Source organism: Marmota monax, unplaced genomic scaffold, assembly GCF_021218885.2.
Source record: "Marmota monax isolate L192 unplaced genomic scaffold, Marmota_monax_Labrador192_F-V1.1 WCK01_AAM20220418_F8-fsc00007, whole genome shotgun sequence".
NCBI lineage: Eukaryota > Metazoa > Chordata > Mammalia > Rodentia > Sciuridae > Marmota > Marmota monax.
In genome coordinates this window covers 10,262,962-10,277,733 of record NW_026692781.1, presented here as the reverse complement: position 1 = coordinate 10,277,733, position 14,772 = coordinate 10,262,962, and the positions used below count along the sequence as shown (strand labels likewise).

The window sequence follows — 14,772 nt, the reverse complement described above, 5'->3', positions numbered from 1 at the left end:
TTTATTTAATAGGCCTTCATCCTCCAGGTCCACCTTTGGCAAGACCCATTCTTCCCCGAGAACGAGGTGCTCTGGATAGGATTGTTGAATATTTAGTTGGTGATGGTCCACAGAACAGGTAATGTTTGCTTGGGTGGTAGATAAAGGAAGATGAAAATATTGGTATGGATGTGTGTGTATACACACGAGCTGTTATACTTTTGTGGCTCCCATTTCCTGATTTTTAGAACATAATAGAGTTTTGTATAAAATAATATGTGTTCAGTTGTGTTTTACTAGGAATTTGGACAAAGTAGTGTAAATATGATCCATTTGTAAAAAATTGAAATTAACTCTCCCAAAAGATTAATTTTATAGAACTGGAATTCTTTCTTTGAAATGTTTAAACTTGAATCACAAAAATAATGAAAACCTGGTAGGTTGTAAAAATGGATTTTTGTAGATGTCATTACTGGACATGGTGATGGTAATGGTTTTAATGATAATGAAAATCATTTACGTGTACTTAGCACTTAAAGTTATCAAAATATTTTTCCAATTATTATCTTAATTATAACTCTAGGAAGATAGATGTGACGTGAGCAGAGCAGTTGTCTTAGCATAAGCTTAAAGTATTCATTGGATAGTAGAGTAGATACAACTTTATGAGTTAATATTATCATTTTAATAGAAGATACCGGAGTTTAATGTTAACAAATAAATTATATATTATTTAGAACAGAATTACTTTGGATTGAACCAACTATTTGTTGAGTAGATGTTCAGAGAGCAGACAATATATATAGTAGATTTTTAAGTGTAACAGAAAAGTATAGGAATGATGTTGTCTAGAAGTTAACTTTGGACTAAATTACATAAAATTAAATGTATTTTTTATTGCAAGATTTCTCAGAGGTTTTAATTATATTCATTGTGAATCTTCAAGAGGGTTCCATCTTTTCCAAACATATTTGACTACAAATTTGGAAACTATGACCCCCAAGAATATACATTGGGAAACACTGGAATTTAAGTGTACTGTTATCAGATATGTTTCTGCTGACTTAATAAGGATTTCTTCACTTTATTTTTAATTTGATATATGAATTATCTTTTAAAAAGGTTGAGACTTTGGCTTAGATTAACTTAGGCTTTTAAGGAGTATTGTTTATGATATTCTAAATAGTATCTAATCTATTATAGCGTGTTTAGTTGTTTTAAAATATAAATTAGCCATGATGGCTAAAATAGCCTTTCCCGTGACTTTGCCTGTTTTTGTGACTGGTATGTTTATTTTTCCTTTTGGTGTAGGTATGCTCTTATATGTCAGCAGTGTTTTTCTCATAATGGCATGGCTTTGAAGGAAGAATTTGAATACATTGGTAAGAATTATTGGGCAGTGAGACATATATTTTACTCAAGTATTTTACTCTATGCCACTTCCTATGCAATGCCATTTTATTTTAGATTTTGTCTTTGTATACATTGGCTGGGCATATTGTCTTTATTTAATACCCAGAGCAAAGCAGGGAAGACAACTAAGGTTTCTTCTTCATATAATATACAGTGACTAAGTGAGTTTTTCTCAAACTAAATGTGCTTCAGAATCACCCAAAAGTTTTTAAAAAATTATGATGCCTCGGACCCACCAACAAAGAATCCAATTTAATTGGGGTCTAAGCATCAGCATTTTCTTTCAAGTTCCCAGATGATTCTCTTGTGCAGACATGTATCAAATATTTGTTATAAATTTTGATTCTGAAATATGACATATTGCATTTTCTTGGGCAAATAAACAGGGTTCTAGATTTTAGAATATCTAATGTTCTGTTGACTAGAAATACGAATTCAGTAATATATTTAAATCATTAGTAGTATAGTCTTTTCTGCTTTGGAATCAATATTCTCATTCTAATAATAATAGGAGGTATGTTTTAAAATAACTTTGTTTAGAAAACTTACCATGATGTGATTAAAATAACATGAATCTTCTGGACGTGGTGGCACACACTTGTAATCCCAGCAGCTCAGGTGGCTGAGACAGGAGGATCACAGGTTCAGAGCCAGCCTCAGCAACTTAGTGAGGCCTTAAGCAACTTTGTGAGACCCTGTCTCAAAAAATAAGAACTGTTAACGATATGGCTCAGTAGTTTATCACCCCTGGGTTCAATCCCCAGTGCCCATAAAAAATAAAAATAATAACAACATGAATTTCAAATTGTATAAATAGCTTTTGAACGGTTCTTTGTTTACAAAAGTAATCTTGTGAATTATCTGATTAGTCTTTGAACTTTCTTTGGTTTATGATTTTGCTTATTTAAAAAAAAAAATTTTGCAGCTTTTCGATGTGCCTACTGTTTTTTCCTGAATCCTGCAAGAAAAACCAGACCCCAGGCTCCAAGGCTTCCAGAGTTTAGTTTTGAGAAGAGGCAGGGAGTGGAAGGTTCAAGTTCAGTTGGTCCCTTACCATCAGGAAGTATGCTTTCATCAGAGAACCAGCTCAGTGAAGGTATGAATATGTGAATTAATTTTTTTTTGTCTCTTACTAATAATGTATGCTGTTTAACCATAATAAAAACATAATGCTTAGCGATAACAGTGGATTAATTTACCAGATTTTGCAGCATGCACATGTCAGTTTTGCTCTAATGGCCTCCTATGTAAGTGGTATGATGTGTTTCAGTTTTAAAATCCAGGTTATATTGTGATATGCAGCATATAGCACCAATTAGATAAATATTGTTTATGGAGTAAACTTTTCTAAAACTAATTTGACTGGTGATGTGTTCATGGGATCATTGAAAAATTTATCTGAGTAAATTAGATTACTAGAATTATGAAACAATTATTTATAATTATGAAATACTTTGAAAATTTGGGATTAAAGTGGTAAAGTAGATAGGTGTCTACCACTTGAATTGGTAGAAATTACTGGAAAGCAGGAAACTTTGGAATTGAAAAGTTGTGTTTGTATTTTTGAATGACTATGTCAACAGGACTGTGTTTCATTGAAACAATTTATAGAGGTCTATGAGATTAACAGTCTTTGATATAAATTCAACCTTATTTTACAGAGACAGACTTTATCAGAACTTGTATTTTAGAATTCATCTTGCAATTCTGCTTTAGGAATTCTTGAGGAAGTTTTGTGAACATTTATATAGATCAAAGATCTGACAGTTTTATGTAAGATTTGAGAATATTTTTAGACTTTGAAGAATGAATCTAAAATATGCGTGTTGAATTAGGCTTGGCTTTTGGCTTACTAACAAATACCTAAACAAATTTCAATACAGATAGTTATGACAGAGACCTGTATACTTCCAACATCGAATCAATGCATTCATCTTCTCCAAGTCTACAACATCAACTCCAAACACATGGTCAATTTTTTTCCCCCCGCTTAAAAGTCACGCTCTGAGCTGCATGCTGTTACAAGCAAATCATCAGCCTTGCCATTGCAATCTCTTGGAACTGAAAATTAAAGGATTTCATACTGAAGATGCCTAAAGGAAAAAAATGAAGTCTTTTCCATGAGTAAACTTGCTTATGAAAGCTAAAGTGAATATTCAAAAGCCAGTAGTGGGATTAAGAAAAGGAAGAAAAGATAAGAAAAAGCAGCACGTGAAATAAAAATCTTGATAATGGGTCCCATGCTTTATCTTCTCTGCTAAGGTCAAGATAGATAGTTAGCAAACATCCAGCTATACCTTTCCTTCTCATCTAATCTAGGAGGAACAATATCCCAGATGTCTCATTTTCTGTCTGAAATCTCCAGAATGAAGTCTAACTGGCTCAAATTCAACCCCAATAAGGTAATGGTAATAGTTGAAGATCAAACTTGAGGCAGGGTCTGAGTAGTAGTACTTCTCTTCGGATTCATCAAAGTGGCTACAAGCACCTTTTTCTTCTTTGGCTATCCAGAAGATTGAAAGTTTTTTCCAAGACTCTTATTGCCATACTATGATACAGTTATGAGTTCCAAGCTGGATTTCTTAAGTAATTTCTGGAAGTATTTTTGGTGAACAAGTGAAGCTGCATTTGTTTTGAATGCCTGTGGTGTACCCTTACAATTAAATTGAACTATTAAATAAGACTATGTCATCTCAATGATTTGCTCTGTGTAGCAGCAGCTAATGTTAGCTGGGAGCTTAGAGTTTTGATTTCTAAATTTTTCAATGATGTATAAAGTTGACTGAAAAAAACTTCCTTGCTTTAATTTTTGTAATTGTAAAATATTGAAATAGCTTCTTGATAGTAGCAGGAACTGTAGAGGTTAAATTATCATGTTTACAGGTGGACTCAAAAAGTAACTTTCTTCTGTCTGAACTCTTCCTTCAACAACTATCAGTAACCGTTTATATGAATGATCTAAAATTAGTAGAAGAACCTTTAAAAAAATTTTTTTCCCAATCTGTGACACAAGAGTTCGAAATTGAGTTTTGTTTGGATTCTGATATTAGAAGATTTTATTTAGGATGAGTCACGAGGCTCTTACAATCTTTGTATCACTCTTTAGAACAACATATGGAATTTTGGGAAGTTTTCATCAAAGAGACTTAGAAGAAATTTCTTGCATTAATTGATCATTTAAATTACTAGATAGAAGTAATTTCTAAAAGTAATCCCCCCCTGCCCCACCGGAACTTATGTATCCAGATGCTTTGGTGACAAATAAGAAAAAAACAAGAAATTAGGGATATGGATTATCTTTTTTGTCTGGGAGCGTACTAGATATGGTATGCCAAAAAATGAACTGCTTTTAGATTCCTCAATTTCTTTTATGATTAAATGATAGTACAGTAATATTGAAATCTTTGCTAGGTAATATTAATGTGGTTTATCCTAAAGTTTTGACTTTGTTAAAAAAAATGTGCTTTCTAAGATATCTGATATGTAGCATTCTTTTTGTTAGATATGGTAATCATTAGAATACTATGTTTTTCTACATTGTTAGTATGCAAGTACGGTGACCTTTTTTTTTTTGCCAACATGTTTAAAAATTTTTAATATTGTGTTTTCATTGCTCAGTTGTGTTTGTATAGGTCTCATAAAATTATTTTAGAAGTTTTCATGTAATTACTTTAGTGGAAGACAATTTTTATTCAACTGGAATAACTTACTAATAAAACTTATGGCATCTAATCAATACTATTAAAAATAGTAAAATTTATACAAAATTAAATTCATCTTGATAATCTGGTTTCTATTTCTTTTATGCAAATACTGTTACCATTAGGTTATGTTGAATAAGGGAAAGTTCTGGTTTTAGTAGTTTTGTTATTATGCTACAGGAAATAGAACTATTTGATAATGAAAATTTTCATCAGGTCCTAAAATCTTATGCCTTTGTTTATATTTAATTATGTTCAGTTTTCTCAGAATGTAAACTTGCCTATAGTATATTCTCATATGTTTGTTTAAGACACAAAGATCTTTGGGCTGTCTTACTTTTTTTTTTCTAAAACCCCTTCACATAATAGTTTAAATTGAGATCACTTCTTAATAATAAAACTTTTTAAGTTGAGTACTAGCTATTTTCCCATAAGTGGTTATAATTTAATTAAATTTTATTCACTGAGTCATTGGGTTGGGCTGGGTTCTTCCTTAAATATAAAGTTGATGGTTTTCCTGAAGGCAGGAAAATCTTATAAAAACTGTCTTGTTCAAAGACAATTGTCAATTTTAATTTAATGACATTCTTTGAGTAAGTTTGTAGTTTACACATATAGTGAACACTAATATGTTAGCAAGGCAAAAATAAATGAAGGTTGTTATAATAAAATATAAAATAATCTTACTATACATCTTCAAAGTTTAATAAATTGATATGTAATTTTAATGTGTTAGGCAAAAATAAATTAGTATTTTTAAATTTTCTTACAAAATTATTCTTTTAAGAACTAGGATAAAAACCTAAAGGCATTATGAAGTTCTTACATGTTTTTGCATGGTTTATAGATAAGGCAGTGGTATTTGTTATACAATTTTTCATTCAGTTTTATAAATTTGAGTTATCTAGCTGAGTTGAGATTTTGCCCAAACAATTGGTTGCCAATTGTTACCATTTGGTAGAAAAAACTTCTCTCTCAAGAATATTGGGGGTGGGGGTGGAGGACAAGAGTGGAGAAGGAAATTCTGTAGATCATTTGTTTTTATCATACTGTGGTATAATGGTTTTTTGGCATTATAGATGTTGATGTTTCTTTGAACATTTCTTACAGATAGAATTAGGTTGGTAAGGTAGTTGTTACCAGCTCTTAGTCTTAAATTGGGCCATACAAGGAAAAGTAGGCCTGTTTTTTTAGTATGAACACAAAGACTGGTTTCTTTTTTAGTATTTTACTGCCAAATAGTAACATCTTTTATAATATATAGTTATACTAGTAAGCTATTTTTAACTACAACTTCATGAAAAAAAATATTGATTTTATTAGACTAAGTGAATGATGCCCTCCTATAGAAAATAAGTAGTTTGAGACATAAAATAGTCCTACTATTATGTCTGAGATTAATTATTAAATTAATATGAAATTTTTTGTTAATATTTTATATCTAATGCATTTAGATATTGTTTGTATGATTTCTTACAAAATGGAATTGACTTCTAAACATCAAATACCTATCTCATTTAGAGTAACTGAAGTCTGCATTATAAGGCATGTCACATACCAACTTTTTGTAACTTTACTGTTTTAATACTGTTTTCCTGCAAATCAACCTCTATTAATTTTTTGTTGCTGTGACCAAAACAACTTAGAGGAGGAAAGATTTATTTTGGCTCACTATTTCAGAGAGTTGAATCCATAGTCAGCCAGCTATATTTCTTAGGTGAAGCAGAACATCATGGTGGAAGGGCATGGCAAAGGAAAGCTGCTCAGCTCATGGCAGCTGGGAAGCAGACAGATAAGGAAGAAGGGTCTGGGAGAAGATAAATACTTCAAGACATGCACCTAGTGACCCATTTTCTTCCCACTTCCTAGTAGTCCATTCAGCTATCAGTCTTCATGATCCAGTCACTTCCTAAAAGCCTAGCTCTGAACCTTGCTTCATTGGAGACCATGATTTCAACATATGAGCTTTTGGGGGACATTTCAGTTCCAAACTATAATACAACCCCAGGGAACAAAAGTAATTATTAATGGGCTCTTGGATCATTCTCAAACCCCTCTCATTATTTCACCAATTTTTTAGTGTTCTATATGTTCTCTGAAATACACTATTGCCTGGAAATTTTGTGTGTCATGTTTTCTAATTGTGCCAGCTCATTGTATTTCTTTGAATTCATGTATTATAGACACTTAACAATTTCAGTATTATAATTCTCCTTTTGGTATTAACTGTTTTTTTATGAACCTAGAATTTTTAAATTGGCTTTGACTAGTAGAGCATGTTTTTGAAAAAATAATATCAACACTTTAATATAATAAACCATGAACTTTGATACCTCTCCCATTTTAGTACAATATTGAGGCAGTCTGTCAGAATATGATTTTGTGTGTCCTATATTTACTTATTTACTATTGCATCCTAGATTCTGTCTTTTCCTTGTTTCACTTTGAGTGATTTTATTAGTTTATTTCAGAAGGCTTACTAAACATTTACTAAATACACTGGAAAGTTCTTGCCAAGTAGGTATTGCTCTACGGCCAGAGAGTTGTGGAAAACTATGACTCTTAAAATTCTACACTGGATTATTTTTGTGAGGGTAGATGGTTGGCAGTTCCTAAGGTTTTCTGCAGAAGAACTTGCTTGTCTTTGTAGCAAAAATAATTTGTACATGTCTATAGAGTTTCATTTGCTGTTTCTCCCTGTTTCTTGTGTGCCCTAGAGTACTCAAAAAACAAAATTTGAATAACTTGCTGCTTTTCTACATTGGAGTTTTGTTAAGATTCCCAGTGGTGCAGTGATACTATTTTAAGTTTTGTATTAAGATACAAGTAGAATTTTTATGATATTTGTCACAAGTATGATTTATGAATATGCCCCACTACTTTTTGTGATCACATGAAATTATTGTACAGTAAGATCTCATTAAGTTGAATGTCACTATCTCTGGAATTTAGGCCTTTTATTCCATATATAAAGAGGAAGAAGTTAGTTATTAATTCTGTAAACCAGAGTCCAGGGTCCATATGTTTAAGAAAATAATACTTTAAAAATATTTTTAAAGTCTTGGCATAGAGCATGTGAGAAAGGAATAATTGGTCTTTATTGAAACTGTTATGGTAAAACCATGAATTTCTAAGACTTCCATGTTAAAGTGAGTGTGTATAACATAATTCTTTGTAGAACTATTCTATTTATTTAGTTTGCAAACTTTGGTTTATACCATGCAAGGAATTTAACTAGAACTTTTTGCCAATAGACTGGCCTTCCCTCCAGATTTTTTTGAATCAGTATTATTTACAATATATCATAAGGAATCTTCAATGAAGTAGAAAATTTGCTTTTTTGCTTAGCTTATGTGGTTTTAAGTGTATTTCTCTTAGCAAGAATATTAATTACTGTTTATTTCAAAAACAAAAAGAAATACCTCAAAACTAGATTTTTCTCTTTGACTTGGAAACTGGGTAGCCCAAAGCTTGTCTGCTCCTGTTATTCCTTTCCTCCATCCTGTTTTTTAAACTTTAAAGAATTAGACAGTTTAATTAATAAAATTGTTATTATTAAATTATTATTAAGAGGTTTAAATTTAATAAAACTCAAAAAGAAAATTTAAAGGGAATACATTTTTTAGGTAGAGACCAAGACAGTTTTTAAGACAAGATTGAAAAAAAAACAAAGAAAAACATCTGTTTTCTCTCTCTAGCATGCTAGAGAGAAATTTCAATACTAAAGACTTACCTTGCTGAGGAGAAGGGGAGACTTGGCATGCTTTTGGAGAAAAACATTGTCATACATACATATGTATGCACAATACAAATACAGAAGTACTTATTTGAACATTGCTTACAGAGTTTCTTGGGTACAGGGGAAACAGTTTCTTCAGAAAACATAACCCACAACCCGAGAACGCATACATTTGCTTGTTGGACACTTGTCCTATACTACATAATTCTGTTGGAACTTTGAGTTTTGGACATTTAACTTAAAAATGTATCTTCAGGAGTTTATTTTGTATAAAAATATGTGACGTGTGATTAGGGGCTATTCTTCAGTCATACTAACTCAAATGGTATCCTATAGAGATTTAAGTACCTCTTTTAAAAGATTGTAAGAGTAATATTAGGCCATTCTACTGTTTTCCATGTGTATGTGTACCTTTTAGTTAATTAGAGGTTTTAACATTTAGGTATTCTGAAGTCTTGAATCTTTATCTTTTCAGAACCTTTAGAAGAACAAGATATTCTAGATAATAATACAGAGCAAACAGATGACAAAATATCAGCTATAGAGCAGACGGACCAAGTGATTGAAAATGCATCTGGCTTAGAGGAACCAGAGGAGAAAGAAGAGACTGAGAATGAAGAAACCTCAATAAATGAAGCCAAATCAACAGTTCCCAGAGCTGATTCTATTTCTGATCTTGAACTAAGTGGAGAATCTTTGATGACAAAGTAGTAAATGCTTCCACGTGCCTTCAACTGGATGTTTGTAGTCTTATTGATGTCATTTATTGCTTTTTTGTGGTACTTTTTAAAAATTGTTTTGCCCCTTTAAGTATATGCTTGATATCATTTGAATTCAGATTGCCTAGCAATTTCAGTGTGTAAGAGTTATATCTACTGGGTATTAAGAGCAACTGGTATCAGTTAATTAAGAACCTTTTGAATACATAAAGATCCACACTCTTTAGACAGCTTTTAGATATTTTTTTTTTGTCTATTCTAAAAGTTTTTAAAAAAAGCATTCTTGTTTTCTATATGTGTAACCTATAAATAATATCTATTTTGACATAGGAAGAACTTTGATTAGGAATAAGTTCTCTAATAGTGTTTGTTTTAAGGAATTAAACACAAGATTTTGAGTACTTTATCATTAAGAACGGAAATAATTTTAGCTTTTGAGATATTTGCCAGTGGGGAGGAAATGTCTATTTGGGTGTTTACATTAATTGATACGAAAGTTACAACTGTAACTACATAGGCATTGGTACGAATTCTCAAGAATGCAATTGAACAGTCAAGTGCAGTGTTTCTTTTGATGTCTTTTATTTTGCAGCTGGGCCAAAGGCACATGATGTATATAATTAGTTTATGTTTACATATTAACATATAGGAAATACATCTGCACTTGACTGTACTTGAATTCTTAGTATTATTTATACTTGTAAAATAATGATGATATATAAGTGAATTTTGTGCTCTTGTGTGTATTTAAGGAAAATAAAGATGATCTGGCAGCAGTTTGTTTTTGTTAAATATCTGGACTTCAGATAGTATTTTGGTGGATGACTTGGCTATCTGAAAAATCCTAGATGGAAGAGTTCACAGTATGATGTATATATTCTGCTTAGAACAAATTATTAAGCATTTCTTCAGACTTGTTGCCTTTCAGGTTCAGAGAAATAATGACATTTATAGTTTCTAATCAGAGGTTAGGTTTTTCTGATTCAGGAACACATTAGGCCATTCGTAGGTTTTAACTTTGAGAGACAAGAATGTTTTGCGTGAATAGCGATTAACTAATTGCTGATAATTCATTCAATTAAATATGTGCACTAAGCATCAAGTAGGAAAAAACTTTGACCCAGAATGAAAATACTTGGGCCTTAAATACAGTGTGATTATCTGTTACAGCTTCCTTTTAACCTTTCTTCTCCAGTATACAAAAAAAATTGAAATCAAATTATTATGCCAAAGGGAGGAATATAAGAATATGTGTGTATGGCTAATGTTTTGGTTGTACATGGTATTAAAATTGAATAAAACTTTTTGTATTATTTAAAATTTATTTTTATGATTTAATATCTCATATCTGACAGGTATTTCTTTTTTTTTTTTTTTTTTTAGATCACCAAAAATAACACTTTATAGAAATGGAACCATAACATTACACAACAAAGTATAGCTGTAAAGTCTCCAACAAGACAGGCAATGCTTTATTTAGATAACCAAAAATAATGTTTTCACATTAGATATATTTAGATAACCAAAAATAATGTTTCACAGAGAGGGAACTGTTACAAGCAAATGTATAGCTGCAAGTTTTCTTTTGCCGTCAATATCAATTCCCTCTAAAGTACTTTTGAGACTATTTTGCACTTTCTAAGTACAAACTACAATTCGTTGAACAGAGTTGCTTAGCCTCCTCTCAAGAATGAAAATAGTTTGCAAAAATATTTTGTTTAATGCTAACAAATAACTAAACAATGTGGTTCTTGCTAACAACAAACTGCAACATCTACCAAAACAACTTCGTCTATGTACGCTTTCATGAACATTTCTTTATGAACACAACTGTTCTTTTCCTGCCATCACAGATGGCCTGTGCAGCAGCAAATGTGACATCACAGCATGTTCAGGCACCTAGAAAGTAATTTATAACAACAACTCAAAGAACTACAGTATGTGGGCAACTCAAATAACAGAGCCTGCCTCTCACAGAGCCCTCCAGGGTAGGCCCAGTGTTTGTGCTCTCTGTAAAGAAAGCTGAGTACCTCATCAGTTCTTAACCTGGAACCCAGAATACAAAGCCAGACAGAGCAACTGTTCTTATAGAACCATTAAAACTTTAATAAATTGCCCTGGGGTTCTTGGTGCTGTAGTGTGCCTCACAGGCAGCAACATAAGCAGATTCTGGGAAGAAGTCATCATGGTATTCTGCTAAAAACCTCAGAAAGAGATCAAAGTGCTTCAGTAAAGCCTTCAGATTCTTCTCAGAAAAGGACATCTTTCCAAGGATTTCTGGAAGTTTTACAAATAATCGCAACAAATGTTGTGCCCCATAAATATAAGAGGGTGGTGGAGGCTGGTCACCTGGCGGGTAATTGTCAGGCACAAGCTTCCAGGAGAGGACCTCATTTATCTCATTAGTTCTTCTCCCCTCAAAGCCAGCAAACACAGCACTCCCTTCCTTACTAGGAGTTAGAGGAATGGGGGAAGATGATCTGCTATGAACTGGTGTCTTCTTTTCCAGGTGCAGGAATAATTTGGGCATGCTGGAGGATGTGTCCTGCTGCCTTCGCTTGGGCTGAGGTGAAGCGCTACTCTCAGATAGCCTGTCACAGTTGGTGCTATGGCGTGTGGACCGCCTCAGAGACTGCAGTGCTTCTGGCTCAGCTTTGCGCCTCTTGGGGGTGGCTGGTTCACCAGTGGTAGGCTGACTCTCTGTGGACTGTGGTGTAGATGGATTCAACAAAGGTGGGCTTGGAGAGAGCTCTTCCTGGCTCCTATTAGTGTTTGTGGCACTTTCCTTAATTGGAAGAAAAAATTTAGACGAAGTCACCTTTTTATACTGAGCTTGTTCATATGGGTAGAGCAAAACCAGTGGGAGAGTATAATCAAAGGTTATTCTTAATCCATCCACCATCTCCTTACAAAGGTCCACATTTTTTTCTGCTGGGACATAATGCACATTCATATTGGCGTGTACCATAGCATGATGGTGACGAGGCCTCTCATTGGCAGAAAAGGCTGCATTAATAGCAAAATGCTTCACATAGGATTCCAAAATAGTTATGATGTTGGTCTGGCATGGAAGTTTCACTAACCGTTTCCTCCTGTTAATATAGTAACAATCATCTTCAAGCTGCTTCTTCAGAACTTCGGGGATGTCTATAGTTATTGTCCTTTCTTCCATTTCTTTTTTTGTTTGCAGCTCTAGTTCTTCTTTCACTTCAGTCTTTTCTTCACTATCACTTCCTTCACTTATTTCTTCATCCTTTTCTTCACCACTGTCATCAGAGGAACTGCTTATGGAATTTTCACCATTTTCATCTTTTTCTTCAACAGGGAGACTTTTTAAGACAGAGTCAACACCGGGCAACCTACAGCGCTTCTTCTTTCTTCCTGTGCTTCTCAGGCGAGCTACAGCTTTTCTTGCCAATTTACACTGTAATCTACGATTTTCATCTGTATCAGGAAGCACATGATCTTCGGCTGCCCATCTATCCCAGCTTCTGTTCCAACCATTAAAATGAATCAGATATTCTGGGATCTTTCTGCCTTTTTCGTCTTTCCCAACAATAACATCGACAATCATTTTTTTTTTTTTTTCCTGAGTGGATGCCTCAAAATAGGAAACATCCGTCCAAGCACTCCGTGATTGGTCTCCGAGTTTGAGACAGGGTGAAGTTTCTGAAGCCATTGGCCGGCTGATTTGTCACTAATGAGAGTCCAGACCACAGAAGAGAATTGCAGCCCTGAGACCTCTGGGAGTTGTAGTCTCCCTGGCTCTGCTGCATCCAATTCCCTGATGGGCTGTCAGACTTCGACACCCCTCACAGTTACATCCCAGGAAGGAACACCTGGGGCAACAAGGGGTCGTGTCCCCCTTTGAGACTCTTGGGCGGGGTGGGAAGAGGCTTAGTAAAGGGACTTAGAAACCCAAAACAGATAGAGACCTTGAAATGTCCTCACTGAGGGCACCGCCTAAGCCTTGCTAAAAGTCGCACCCCAGGCTGCACCTCAGGCTGCACCCGGGCCTCCCCTGTCTCTTCGTTTTGGTGGCTCAAAGGATCAGGACAGCCCTAGTCCCCAAACCGCCGAAATACACTTTCGTTAGGGATACAGGACTTCAGTGGCTACTCCAGCCCACCGCCCAGACCAGAGAAACTAAAAGATGTGGCCAGGACCCCAAAGATTTAGGGGGATGGGTTCAAGACGCAATTCTGCCCGTACATGTTGACACCCACGCAAATCCTTCAGGGATTGAGAATGTCAATGCTGTAGGGGCCTGAGGGTCCAAGACACTGGGATCAATCATGCCCTCAGAATGGGGTCACGGCCTATGGGAGGGATAGACCCTAAACCCGACTAGAGGTCCCAGGGCAACGAGGTTAAGAGTTGGCAGCCAGCGCTTTGGACCTAAGGAATAAGACCTGGGTCAGGCGGCTAGGGTGGCCCCAAGGAGCCCAGGCGGTGCTGGACCGCAAAGGATGAGAAGAAACTTATCGCAAGAGCAGAGACTAGGCGACAGCACATCTATACATGCGGCCCAAGTGGGCACCGTAGGCTCAAACTGCCACCCGGGCCTCGCGACCGTCCTGACAGGTATTTCTAATGAACCAAATCTGTTAATGGTCTGAGGCATTTTAGTATAGTGGACACAGTTTTCATACACATGGAACTGGACTTAAATTCCAGCTCTGTAATCTTGGGCAAGTCATCTAAACTCTGTGCAACTGTTTTCTCACCTTTAAAATGGGAAGAATAATACCTATTTTTCAGAGATATTGGGTTGATAAAAATAATTTATATAATATGGTTAACTCACTGTCTGATAACTAATAGGTATTTCTTCCTCTGTGATACTGGGGGTTGAAAGAACCCAGGTACTCTACCACTGAACTATATCCCCACCCCACCTTTTTTTTTTTTTTTAATTTTTATTTTGAGAAAGGGTCTTGCTAAGTCGCCAAGGCTGGCCTTGAATTTGTAATCCTCTTGCCTTGGCCTACTGAGTAACTGAGATTACAGATGAGCACCACCTTCCCCAGCTAATTAACAGGTATTAAGTAAATGGTAGTATTCATTATTATTGATATCCTCATGAAATATGAAAGGAAGGGCCATAAATTCTTTCTCTGGCAGATAAGGAAATTAGAAAGTAATATGCATACAATTTAATAGCTCAGGATGAAGCCAGAGTTTCTGCATTAACTTTTCTTCATTGTGTGTGTATATGTGT

At 34.5% G+C, this 14,772-nt stretch overlaps 2 protein-coding genes across 3 annotated transcripts in view; one reads left to right on the top strand and one right to left on the bottom strand.

Moving 5' to 3' along the window:
* Lnpk (lunapark, ER junction formation factor) overlaps positions 1–10,871 on the top strand; it is a 68,283-nt gene extending 57,412 nt beyond the window's left edge. The window contains exons 10-13 of one of the 2 annotated variants that reach the window (XM_058580218.1): positions 28–118; positions 1,291–1,361; positions 2,318–2,488; positions 9,308–10,871. In XM_058580218.1, coding sequence (XP_058436201.1) covers positions 28–118; positions 1,291–1,361; positions 2,318–2,488; positions 9,308–9,543 — 569 coding nt within the window. In that variant the 3' untranslated portion in view covers positions 9,544–10,871. Of the gene's footprint in view, positions 1–12; positions 119–1,290; positions 1,362–2,317; positions 2,489–9,307 lie in introns of both variants that reach the window. The other variant, XM_046447514.2, reaches the window with a different exon arrangement.
* Positions 10,872–10,989: 118 nt separating this feature from the next.
* Positions 10,990–13,245, bottom strand: LOC124094633 (male-specific lethal 3 homolog). The gene has a single exon (XM_046447546.2). It carries the CDS (start codon positions 13,228–13,230, stop codon positions 11,656–11,658), a length of 1,575 nt encoding a protein of 524 aa, XP_046303502.1. The 5' UTR covers positions 13,231–13,245; the 3' UTR covers positions 10,990–11,655.
* Between the last annotated feature and the right edge of the window lie 1,527 nt (positions 13,246–14,772).

Excerpts from the sequence above, each read along its gene's own strand:
- LOC124094633 (XM_046447546.2), bottom strand. The coding sequence starts at position 13,230 with ATGGCTTCAGAAACTTCACCCTGTCTCAAACTCGGAGACCAATCACGG.